General features: G+C 39.4%; 1 protein-coding gene across 1 annotated transcript in view; it reads left to right on the forward strand.

The window, feature by feature from the left end:
• The window catches only part of PHF14 (PHD finger protein 14), a 150,536-nt gene that overhangs the window by 31,809 nt on the left and 105,765 nt on the right, over positions 1-12,962 (forward strand). Inside the window, exons 12-14 of the mRNA XM_072413424.1 lie at positions 802-897; positions 1,314-1,352; positions 3,069-3,097. Of these exons, the coding sequence (XP_072269525.1) occupies positions 802-897; positions 1,314-1,352; positions 3,069-3,097 (164 nt within the window). The remainder of the gene's footprint in view (positions 1-801; positions 898-1,313; positions 1,353-3,068; positions 3,098-12,962) is intronic.

The following is a 12,962-nucleotide window of genomic DNA, read 5'->3' on the forward strand; positions in this document are numbered from 1 at the left end:
TATTCCCCCTAGACAGTATGAAGCATGCATGTTGTTAGCTCCCAAGTGCATAACTTTACATTTATCTATATTAAATGTCATTTTCCAGAAATAATCCAGCTAACTGCAGGAGGAATTGGTCTGTTAGTGGGTTGTGTTGAACCTATTGTAGCCTGGTCATTAGGTACATTTGAGCTTGTGTGTGGCTGCATAAAGTTAGCTTCTTCATGTTACTCTCAATATGTCAATGCAGTCTGCCTCAGCACTCTGAGACCTTAGCCCTGGTGCAAGCAGTGGGATTGCTTTTGGGAAAAGTTATCCAAATATGGGAATTGTATTTTCATACAGACCACACTAAATAACCCCATGTATGATTCTGTGTTTCAGAAAGCTACTTCCGGTTACTTTACTGCTCCAAAGGGTGATAAATAACCACAATACACATATTGATCCAAATAAAAACGAGCGTTTCAGAAATCTTTTTTGCAGTAATTTACAAGGCATTGCATGTGCAATTGGTGTTTTTTTTCTCTCTGTTCTGAATCTCATGACCGGTGCACTTATCAACCCCTTTAGTAGACTTGAGAACACTTTTTAAACTCCTGGTTCACCATTTTGTAAGTGGCTTTTGAGCATTTTAAAGTGTTTGTGAGAATCACAAATGTGCAAGACAACTACAGTGATAGAAAAGTGAAAAAGAAAGAGTGAAAAAGAAGTTATGCAGCGGCCACATCTGTTAGCTGCAAACGCTGATAGTTTTGTTCTTGGACTTAGATATGCTTTCAAATATTTTGTAATAATATCTAATTTCATTACATGTAGCTGTGTGAAGCCTTGGATGACCTACAGAATGTCAATGGAAATTTGAGGACTGAAGGGCAAAGTTTGTGGATTATGATGAACAAAATAGCTTCACAGGTAAGTTACCCTAACTATTAAAGCATTGCTGTTTTGTATTTGATGATTGCGGAATAACACTGTGTTTCGCAGAATTTTTTGCTTCATTTGGAGAAAGGAGATCTATAATTGTGAAAACATATACAATCAATTTCTTCTATATTTTTATTAGAACAATATGATCATAAAGGACAATATAATTTGTATCAATGAATGTGTACCTGGTGTTCATATATACAATTAGGTCCATAAATATTTGGACAGAGACAACTTTTTTCTAATTTTGGTTCCTGTACATTACCACAATTATTTTAAATGAAACAACTCAAATGTAGTTGAACTGCAGATATTCAGCTTTAATTCAGTGGGTTAAACAAAAAGATTGCATAAAAATGTGAGGAACTAAAGCCTTTTGTAACACAATCACTTCATTTCAGGGCTCAAAAGTAATTGGACAATTGACTCAAAGACTATTTCATGGGCTGATGTGGGCAATTCCTTCGTTATGTCATTATCAATCAAGCAGATAAAAGGCCTGGAGTTGATTTAGGGGGAAGCTTATATGTGGAAGATTTTGCTGTGAACAGTCAAAATGCGGTCAAAGGAGCTCTCCATGCAGGTGAAACAAGCCATCCTTAAGCTGCAAAAACAGAAAAAATCTGAGAATTTGCTACAATATTTGGAGTGGCAAAATCGACAGTTTGGTACATCATGAGAAAGAAAGAAAGCACTGGTGAACTCAGGAACGCCAAATGACCTGGACGGTGGTGAATGATCGCAGAATCATTTCCATGGTGAAGAGAAACCCCTTCACTTAAAATTAATTATGGTAATGTACAGAACCAAAATGATAAAAAAGTTGTCTCTGTCCAAATATTTATGGACCTAACTGTATGGCAAAACCTCTGTATGGCAAAAAAGTATTTGGCTGTACTCCCGAAAGGGATACCCCAATAGGAGAGTCTAGTTTATAATCTATGGTTTTTATTATATTTTTGTATAATTTTACTGATGTACAAATAAAATTATGTTTATTTGTTCTGTGATTGGCCTTTAAAGTCCCCCCAAATTTTTTTGAGTGTCCTTCACCGCACATTTGTTATTGTATTTGATAGGGATGTGGCTACTAAACAAGTAACAGGTGGGATATTCTTTTAATATTTGGAATTAAAGTTGGTAGTTGGAAATTTTAATGTTGCATCAAATATTGTGCAGCATTTAAAAAATTTTATCCAGAACTATTTTACTTTTAAAAATTATGGATTAGTCTGGGCATTATTGCAGAATGGGACAGGGAATGTTCTATTCTATATATAGAACAGAATTGGTACTGTATGTACATTGCTTGTTCATTCATCTGTCACTGTCCATTGCTGTAAACCATGAAAGACAATTTTGTGTGTACGCAGTTTTAGGATTAGGATTGCACACGTACTGACCACTGCTAAATTTGGTGTGGGCATCTAGACCTTAACCTCCCAGGTAGTATTGAATACGAAGTATTTTTAAATGTAAAAGCTAGACATTTAAAAATACTTAGTATTTTACATTTTCCGGCCAGTGGAAGCAGATGCTTGGCCGGCATCCTCTTCCACTGGCCTTGCATCCCCAACATTCACACGTCGGGGACACAGATGCTGGCCGGGCATCGCCAGGTTACACAGATGACTGGCCGGCATCGCCAGGGGACAAAGATGCCGGGCATCGCTGGAGGACGCCGCCGGCAACGCTGAAGGAGGCAGATGGCAGTGCTGGAACGTGGGAACCAGGTAGGACTTTTAAACTCCCGGGAAATTCCACCCCAAGTGTGGTTCAGGGTTACTGCTTTTGGTATGGAAAATTCAGCCCAAGCCACACTCGGGAATACCGTCGGGGAGGTTAATGACCTCTGATCCCTATTTAATGTACAGCGCTGCGTAAAAAGTTGGCGCTTTAAAAAATCCTGTTTAAAAATAATAATTAATAATAACCATGAAAAAGTTAAGCTGCCTTAGGAGCACTCCCTTCAAAGATCAACCTATCAACCCCACTAACTGCATATAAGAAAAAGGGGTCGGAAACCTTGGCTTCACTGTCTGACGTGGTTTCATGGATCACTTAATTGGCTAGGTAGGCAGAAGTACAGATTTTTTGCCAGTTTAAACCATTCAAATATTTGTATTTTAGCTCTGTATTTGTCCTTTTGCCTGCAGACCAACTTTAAACTTATCTGCAGGAACTTGTAGGTGGATTTTTTTTGTCAAACCTGCAAAAATGTTCCTGAGGCAGAGTTGTAAATGTCTGAATTCTGACGGCAGGGTTCTCAAGCTGTGCAGTCTTGATGCCTCAAAGGCTTCCTTTCAGGAGGGGAACTGGATGATTAATGTAGCCATAATCAACTGTCTCCTGTCATCTGCAGCTGAACTGATAAAGGCACATGAGCTGGATGGCCAACCAGGGACTGCACTACATTGCTATCATTTTCTGGGAAACTTAACATCGACCTGTCAGGCAGATTCATTAATTGGAACATTTAATAATACATCCTAGGCATAAACCTCATAGTAAAGGTATTTGGTATCCACCAACAGTTACAAAGTAAGAACACTCTTTGCTAATATCTTGTATATACACTAGAAGTGAAATAGTATTGCAGGAGGTTTTCAACAGTATATGGGGGACGCTCAGGTGAGAGTCCTTGTTTAATGAAAGAAAAAAGTCCTTGATTGAAGAAAGAAACAAATAAATCTCCTTTTTGTTGTTTATAAACATCACAGAGATTTTACTAAAGGTTATTGTAGACTTTTGTTCATGGTCTGTTATTATTATTATTTTTATTATTAATAAACCGTATTTATATAGCGCCAACATATTATGCAGCGCTAATACATTAACTAGGGGTTGCAAATTGACAGACAGATGCAGTCAGTGAAACAGGAGGAGGAAGGGACTCTGCTCAGAAGAGCTTACAATCTAGGAGGTCGGGGAAGTATCATACAATAGGAGGGGGAGTATGGAATGGTGGAAAGTAGTGAGGGTTTAGGAGATAGAAGAAGATGGGAAAGCAAGTTTGAAAAGTTGGGTTTTTGTACTCCTTAAAATAGGAGCAAGCCAGATAGGATGAGGAAGACCATTCCAGAGAATCAGCGCAACTTTAGAAAAGTTTTGGAACTGTGCGTATCACAAAGTTATGAGTGAGGAAGTAATTAGTAGGTCATTGGAAGAGTGAAGAGATCAGCAAGAGGGGTATTTTTCTACCAGGTCACAAAGGTAAGGTGGGACAAGACTCGTGAAGTGATTAGAAAGAGCCAGTTAGGTTACTTTCTCCTTCCTTTATAACAACACTGTTTTTTCCCCCTCAATTTCTGTTGTTCCTTAAGTTTCTCCCTACTACACACAGCGATGCCATAGGGGCTAGCTGAAAAGACCACAGGTCCTGCTAAAGTAGCTGTTCACAGTCTCTTCCACTTTGTTGGTGAAACGTTTGACTGTCTAACGGTGCGACCAGTCAAATTTTTTTTTTTTTTTAAATAAAAATAGAACTTTTGTCAGGATGTTATCACTACTCAAAGTTCCATAGAGTCGGGACAGCCCTAGAAAAGTATTGGAGTCATGTATAGGAAGAGGATATGAGTGAGGAATTCATTAGTAGTACATAATTGAAGGAGTGAAGAAAGTCGCTAGGGGGTATTTTTCTATTGTATCACAAATTGAAGTGGACAAGAGCTGTGGATGGATTTGAAGGCAAAGCACAGGAGCTTGATTTTGATTCTAAAGTGAAATGGAAGCCAATGAAGAGAACTACAAAGAGATGCAGCAGAAGAGGAGCGGAGGGAAGGATGGATGAGTCTGGCTGCAGCATTCATAATAGATTGTAGAGGAGAGAGTTGGGTTAGTGGAATACCAGAGAGGAGGAGGTTACAGTAGTCCAGAGGAGAGATGATAAGAGCATGTACAAGGAGTTTGGTGGTCTCAGGGGACAGGTGGGGTGAATTTTGGAGATGTTGCGCAGGTGAAAGTGGCAGAACCTGGAAATGTTCTGAATGTGGGGGGTAAATGAGAGGGCAGAATCAAAGGAGACACCAAGACAATGTGCCTGAGCCGCGGACCACCGGTTGGCGACCGCTGATCTATGCCATCTTTGTGGGTGTGTGAGGTCAATGATATTGAATCTATGGAAATTCAAATTGCATGGAAGGAGAATAAATCTGACTGTACCTCCTAGGACTATTAGAAGAGCTCTCCAGATATTTAACCTTACTTAAGATAAGGGATTGGGATTACTTAAACTAAGGAATTCGCTTATAAAGCGTTGTTTTCAATGCTTCAATGCTTCTATACATAGGACTCTGTATATTTTCTGCATACCTAGGACTTGGGTAAATGTTTTGCACAACCTTAGGAATATGGACATTTTAAAATAGAATTTTGCTCTGTGTTTTTTTTTTTTGGATATAACTTATAAATTAGTTTGGTGACTTACCTGGTAAATATGAATCTCAAAATATACAACGTGCTTAAGCTTTATGGGACTGATGACAATGTTTCTGTTACATGTTGGTTGACTAACCACTAGATAAACCGGTATTGTACTATTATATGTCTGTTTGAGATTTGCTGTGTTTGTTATCCCCCTTCCCTATTCCTCCCCTTCTTCTTCCCTGTCATTACCCCTCCCTTCTACAAAAACTTTATTAAAAATTGATTTTACATAAAAATCATGGAGAACTGTGCAAATATTTAAAATAAAAAGACAATTTGCCTAAAATAACAATAAGCAGAATAAGACAAGGGATTATGTCTACACGGGTGTGGTGAAGTCTCCAGAAAAAGAAAGATTAAAAAAGAATGCAAAGCTGAGGCTTAAAATTGTTACAATTCCTTAAATATTGAATACATTATTTAAAATGCCTGGCAATACTTGAGGTGGTTGGATAGAGTGAAGATTCTGCTCATAGAGATAGGAAAACTGCACACCAAGCATTTCTTCACCATACTTTTTAATTCCGACATAGGACCTGATTTATTAAAGCTCTCCTGGAGGGGACGCACTTTCATCAGTGAAGCTTGGTGATCCAGCAAACCTGGAATGGCTCTGGTCTAGGAGTCACAATATTTGCTAGCAAATCACTTTAAATAAATCTATTCTAGGTTTGCTGGATCACCTAGCTTCACTGATAAATGTGTATCCTCTCCAGTTTTGGAGAGCTTTAATAAATCAGGCCCACACTTTTAACAGGTAATGCCCTCGTTTACCATTGCACAACTCGAATTTGGCTTTTTTGTTAGTATTGCTTGTTTTAAAGCATGAAAAAATATGGAGGACTCAACCTTAGCTGCATTTTTAGATGTTCACTAAAAGATCAGGCTTGCTGGTGACTAAAAAAATTTAGTGCTACTTTTCCCACTTGCAGAACTATCATACATTAGCATCACCTATCAGCGTTGCTGCACACATTGACCTTCATTGACCAACATGTAGCTGTTGCTGATTTTCCCTTTCCTGTCAAGTGTAATTTTCTTTAAACAAAAGGGGAAGTATCACACAATAGGAGGGGAGATATGAAATGGTGGAAAGTAGTGAAGATTTAAGAGACAGAAAAAGATGGGTAGGTGAGGTTGAAAAGATGAGTTTTAAGAGCTCTTTTAAATGAGCAGATAGTAGGAGCAAGTCAAATAGGATGAGGAAGACCATTCCAGAGAGTCGCGCAGCTCTAGAAAAGTCTTGGAGCCGTGCCTGTAATGAGGTTATGAGTGAGGAAGTCATTAGTAGGTCATTTGAGAAGCGAAGAGAGCGGCTAGGGGATATTTTTCCTATACGGTCATACACGTAAGTGGGACAGGAACTGTGGAGGGATTTGAAGACAAAAGCATAGGAGCTTGAATTTGATTCTAAAGTGAAATGGAAGCCAATGAAGAGAACTACAAAGAGATGCAGCAGAAGAGCAGTGGTGGGAAGGCTGTGTATGGGGTAGGAAGGTGGGAAGGCTGTGTATCAGGTAGGTAGGTGGAAAGGTTGGATAAGCTTGGCTGCAGCATTCATAATAGATTGTAGAGGGGAGAGTCGGGTTAGTGGAATACAAGAGAGGAGGATGTTACTGTAGTCCAAGCGAGAGATAAAAGCTGGGTTTTGGTTCAAGGAGTTTGGTAGTCTCTGGGGACAGGTAGGGGCAAATTTTGGAGATGTTGCTAGGTGAAAGTGACAAGACCTGGAAATGTTCTGAATATGGGGGGTAAATGAGAGGGCAGAATCGAAGGTGACCCCAAGACAACGTGCCTGAGGGGAGGAACTAATGACAGTGTTGTTAACAGAAATATATCGGGGAGAGATTTGGAATTTGAGGCATATATGGGATAGAATATGTTTATATTTTTCCAACATGTTTACTAAAAAGTTATTCGAAATCTCCTTTAATGAAAAGACAATCTTCTCTTGTACAGTCTCACAACTTTTTCTTCTTCTGACTCACTGACCGCTTCAGCAGCTTGCCATCTATTTTTCCGGTCCCCGTGGCAGCGAACACATTATCAGTATTGCATAAATAGTAATTTGTTAGCCGTTACTCTCAGCGGTTAAGTGTTACGCAGAGAAAAGCCTTTCTTGGACTTGTTTGATTTTTCTCCAAAAAAAAAAGTCTTGACTCGAAGGCATTCTGACATCTACCCGTTCAGCCTTGATTTAATCAACCAGTGTGAAATTCCATTGGCCATGCCAAGCTGGCTGAATCTATCTTGGCTACAGGTCCTTTCCTTCTAGGATGGCTTTTCTGATAATTACAGTCACCGACAAGAATTCTTTGCATCCATCAACAGCAGAGAGAAAGCTGCGAGCCAGAGTTACCACAACTGTGCTAAAATGGCACCATTTATCATGCAAAGAGCTCACACTTTGGTATGTTTGGGAACTGTAATATTCCAGTACTTGGACAATTAGGGATTTAAGGGGACCTGTGCTAAGAAAAATATATTAAGAAATTGAAAGTAGGAGACAAATACCTACTCCTCATTATTTTTATTTTTTTTAATTCTTTGTTTATACACTTTGTAAAAGGGACTAGGGTAGGGTGATATAGGTATAATGATGTACAAACAACAAAAAATACATAACAAGACTTAACAGATAATACCTTGGGTATGGGGGGTGAGGTTTGATAGGAGAAAGACTACTCGGCTTACAAATAACATTATATTAATTACATCCAGTGTACGGTAGTATGCAAGATAAGAAAGATAACTGAAAGTTGGGTGCATGGAGATGACTAGTCTCATGGGGGAGACTAACAAAAAAGGGATTAAGGGGAAGGGAATGCATAGGGGAACTAGGGTGCAAGGGTAAAGTGGCAGAGTAGTGAGGGCCATGGGTGGTGTAGTCACGAATGTACTGAAGAGTTTATGGGCGGGCCTAGACATCCTATTCATTAGACTGTTTCGGGCCTAGGTGGCAGCCATATTCTGTGGAGGTTAGAAATTTAGTACAGTAGAACTATGTATTGGAGACCTTCCTGCTGTTTCCCTGATTGCAGGTGGTTAAGTCCTCCATACCGTGTATCTCTTTAACTTTCCTCAAACACAAGCTCACCAGAGGTTGCTCAGATTTCCGTCAAAAGGCTGCTAATGTTATTTGGCCCTCTTAATGGGTAATGATCTCAAAACTGCTAGGGTAATAATTAAGATTAGCAGTAGAGGTAGTAAAGGCCCAAATTCGCAGAATGGGGGAAACAGGAACCTAGAGATTCTAACAGTTTAGGTTTTCATATAGTTTCCTCTCCAGCATAGCCCCTACTATTGTATGTTGCTTCCCCACCTCTTAGATTGTAAGCTCTTCTGGGCAGGGTCTTCTCCTCCTCCTGTATCACTCTCTATGTCTGTCATTTGCAGCCCCTATTTAATGTACAGAGCTGCATAATATGTTGGCGCTATATATTTACTGTTTAATAATAAATAATGATAATAGCAAAGAGAACAGTGAGGATTATACTATGATATGTATACAGCTTTGAGGCTTTAGGTACAACAAGTTCTCTAATGTTTTTTTTAGGTGAAATTTGAACAAAAATATAGTACAGCCATGTCACTTGCCTAGCCAAGGAATACAGAACCAAACTCCTTCAATAAACAAAAGGGGCGGGGAATAAAAGGTTATTAGTGTAAAATGTGATAAAAGGTTCACTTTCAGTCTGTGTTTCTAGAGGTTGCTAGGGGTTCCTTGAGCAGTGAGCAATTTGTGCCTCACAGGTCAATTTAAGTGACACCAATGATCTTTTTGAGACTTACTTTCAGGTTACATTTTTAATATATATACTGCTGACACACAGTTATTAAAAGTTGCTAAAACACTTATTTTCTCTTATGATTTTAACTTTTTACCAACTGTTAAAAAAGTTATTCAAGTGACCTACTGTAACATCTGCTGAGATTTGGTCTGTGTTTGTCTGTCCAAGTCTGCGCAGGTCCCACAAGGTGTGCACTGATGTCTGATGCATGGGGTATATAAGTGTACTACCTGGTGGTGAAGTAGGAATGTGCTAATCCTTCAGAGCCACATAAAACTCCTGAATTTGGTCCATTCCTGCTACCTGATTCCATCAGCTTAGTCCCTTGTAACTACCAGACTCTTCTACCGGCTTCTAAGATTACGTACCAGAGGTCTTGCTTTTTACCATAAACCTAGTTTAGAATATTTTGTGCATACCGTGATAAAACTTAGAGATCATCCCTTTACTTCCACCAGCACTGTCCTAGTCAGAAAAAATGGCTGTGTACCTAAAGTTCTACAGCGATGGTCTGCTTGAAGGCCCCAGCTTATCTCCCACATGAATCACCTTACTTGGTTTGTACCCAAGCTTGGGGCACGATGGGCCTAGTTTACTAAAGCTCTCCAACACTGGTGAAGATGGACTATCATTGGAGAAACTGGATGGTCCAGCCAGTTTGGAATGGATTTCTTAAAAATAATTTGCTCTTTATTGGCAAATGATTTCAATCCTGGACCAGATCCATTCAAGGTTTACTGGATCATTCAGTCTCTTCCATGATAGTCTATCTTCTCCAGTCTTGGAGAGCACTAGTAACTCAGGCCCTATGTGTAAAGTGCTGGAATGCAGAACCTTCTTAAAAAAAAACACTGCTTTCGGGAAGCAATGACTCTTTGGACCTCCCATAGATGTAATATATTAGGATGCTACCGAAGGAAAGTGAATTCTTCTGCCATGGTGTAAAAAAATCTAGGGAACAAAAGACTTGGTCCTCACCAAATTTTTCCACACTTTTGTTTCACTTCTCCCATCCCATCCAGTGTTATCCCCAGACCCTTTTAGCCGGGCCGCACCACCCGGCACTTATTAGTAAACATCCAGCAGTTTTTGGGTCACGAGTTGGGTCACAATACAGAGGATACCCCCTCCTACACTTCCCACCCAGCTTTAAAACATTGCTGGGTGCAACACTGCCATCTATACCAAAGGCGATGCCCCTTCTGCAATTAAATAAACTTACTTGCACAATTTTTTTACATGCACCTGTCCTCGCTCCATTGCATGTGTCCCTATCTTCACCTGGTCCTCTTCTAGAAAAAATTGGGATCAGGCAATTAAGTAAAGTTTTATTTCAGAAGAGACATCTCCTATCCTTTCTGCAATAAAAATGCTGCCTGCTCAAATTTTAATTACGGAGCTACAGTTTTTTTTTAGGTCTATTTTGTAAATCAAGTGGTTAAAAACACAGCTTAATCTATTTTAATTTTCTATTCTTTTTTCATGAACACAAACTGTGGAAAAGCATTCACACATATAATATACACAATGCATGCGTGTGTTCTTACAGATAAAATACATATGAGTACATGTGTCTGCTCGCAGCTACCAGCAGGATTGCTAGTGATTTGCACAGCTTGCATGACATTGTTTTTTCCAGTTGGCTGAGCAGATGCCAGCCCAGGGGGCCCCTGAGAAATGACTTTGATAGATGGCTGCTGTCGGAGAAGCTAGCATACAGCAGATTAGTGGAAGCCCAAAGAGAATCTCGGCTGCTTTGTAGAGAGTTTGGTCCAATAAGATAATTTTTCTAATTAACCTATGGAGCACAGATGTAGCAAGGATGCAAAAGAGAGAGAGAAAAGCGTTTGCTCTTTTTTTGTGTGCAGTGCTAGAGTTTTTTTTTTTCTCTTTATGGACAGAATTAAAAAATTATTACAGTTTTCCCAAGAAAATATTAATTTAAAGGGAAACTTGCATTATTAACATATACACGTTTTGAGCTGTGGGTATTTCAATTTTTTCCTTGAAATGTTTTTCAGCTGGGTTGGAAGAAGCTGTAGGTGGTTGGCAGCTTCTGTATTGTGACCCAACTTTTCAGTAACCATCCAAAACCAGCCGAGTGGTTGTGAAAAGTGCCGGGTGGTGCGCCCAGCTAAAAGGGGCTGGGGAAAACACTAATGAATGTATTCTTTGGCAGGACTTACATATTGCTTTTTGTTCTGTATCTTGAACTGAGTGGTTGTGTTCATGCATGTAGTGAGCTTCTTCCTGGTGCGTTGGCCCGGTCACCTTCATGTAGACTATGTTTTTGAGATTACAGCTGCAATTGAGAAATTGCTTTTCATACTTTATGAGATATGTTGGATATAGCCTTGTTGGTCCCAGAGGCATATTAAGGGATGTTGGGAATAAGTGAGCCCTCATTGGGTCACCCATAGATTTGGGTCTGCTTCTTGCTGAAGAATCTGGTGAAAAGTGTTGGGAGCTCATGCTATGCAACAAAATATTAATTATTAGAGCATGATTGGCATCAATGGCATTGACAACTTATACTTCAGGTCTGCTCTTGAGACATAGCCAGGTCTACATACTTTTAAATGGGAACAACAAACCCCTCTAATTATTATGTTGGGGGAACTTTGTTTCAATTTCATCCTGCATATCATTTGCCTCTATTAAATCTTTATAATCCTATGCCCAGGAGGCTGCGTGTTAGACGCTGACTTCTGCTTTGTCAAGAATAAACCCCTCCACCTGTAATTTAGATGTCAAATTCTGGAGCTCTTGTGTGCAGCTGAAGCTCTACCATTTGACTGTTTTATAACACTGGTCAGCAAACATTTTCTTGGCAAACAGATTAAAGTCATTTTAGGTTATGTTTGATGCACAGATTCCAAATATTGTATTGGTTTTGCTAGATTGGCTCTAGTTTTGAAATAATGATCTCAATAATAACCTCATAGAAAACAAATGAAACATGAAAATTATGAAAAAAATAACTAGATATGGTAAATAAAGATTTCTGCTTTTAATTTTTCAGTACTCATTTCAGGGAAGAATCTACAAATGTGTTTGAAGCAATCACCGTCCTTGTTCAGAGCCCTAACAAATTGCTTCATTAATCCCAACTTTATGTGTAGTGTCAACCATTGGCTCGGTAATGATGTTCACTGCACCTTTTTTTTTTTTTATGTTTTCTCTTGGAGGCCATGTCACATTTTTCCAGTGGAAATTGGAATTGATGCACAGCAGTTGCCATTATGCAGTAAAACAAATTTCAAACTTCCAGCTTCCAAAAGCTGCCAGTCTTCTGCTTGGTATTCTGGTACTCCATTATGGGCTAGTAGCCCAGGGATGTTACAACAGTATATGAAGACTCCATCTTCCCTGAAATATGGTAGCAGTGTCACCTCTCTTGTCCTATAAACGAGTATTTTAACTACCGGTCTCGGACAGTTCTTTTCTTATAGCCTGCATGCTAAAAGTTCAGATGCTTGTTTTGATAGACTTAGGTTATGTATTAAATCATTGAGCTCTTCTTTGGGAGAACTGCTGGTTTGAGGAAACACTTCCTTCATATTCACTTCCACTCCTAACTCCTGGATTACACCCCAAACCCTGTATATCCTCCATGTCGGGTACAGGAATATCAGGGAGTGTACTGAACACTGGTATGGGAACATCAGCACCATGCGGCACAGGTCATCTTGCTGATTCCAAATCAGGGTACTCCCACTTGGTTTTCTTGTACCGATTGAAACCTTTTACATTCACAGCAAATCATTATCATGATTTTTGGGCTCTCGCCATAGCATAGGAACACCAAACATAGTTTTCAATTTTTCCACTGAT

This window comes from Pyxicephalus adspersus, chromosome 5 (genome assembly GCF_032062135.1).
Source record: "Pyxicephalus adspersus chromosome 5, UCB_Pads_2.0, whole genome shotgun sequence".
In the NCBI taxonomy this organism is placed as follows: Eukaryota; Metazoa; Chordata; class Amphibia; order Anura; family Pyxicephalidae; genus Pyxicephalus; species Pyxicephalus adspersus.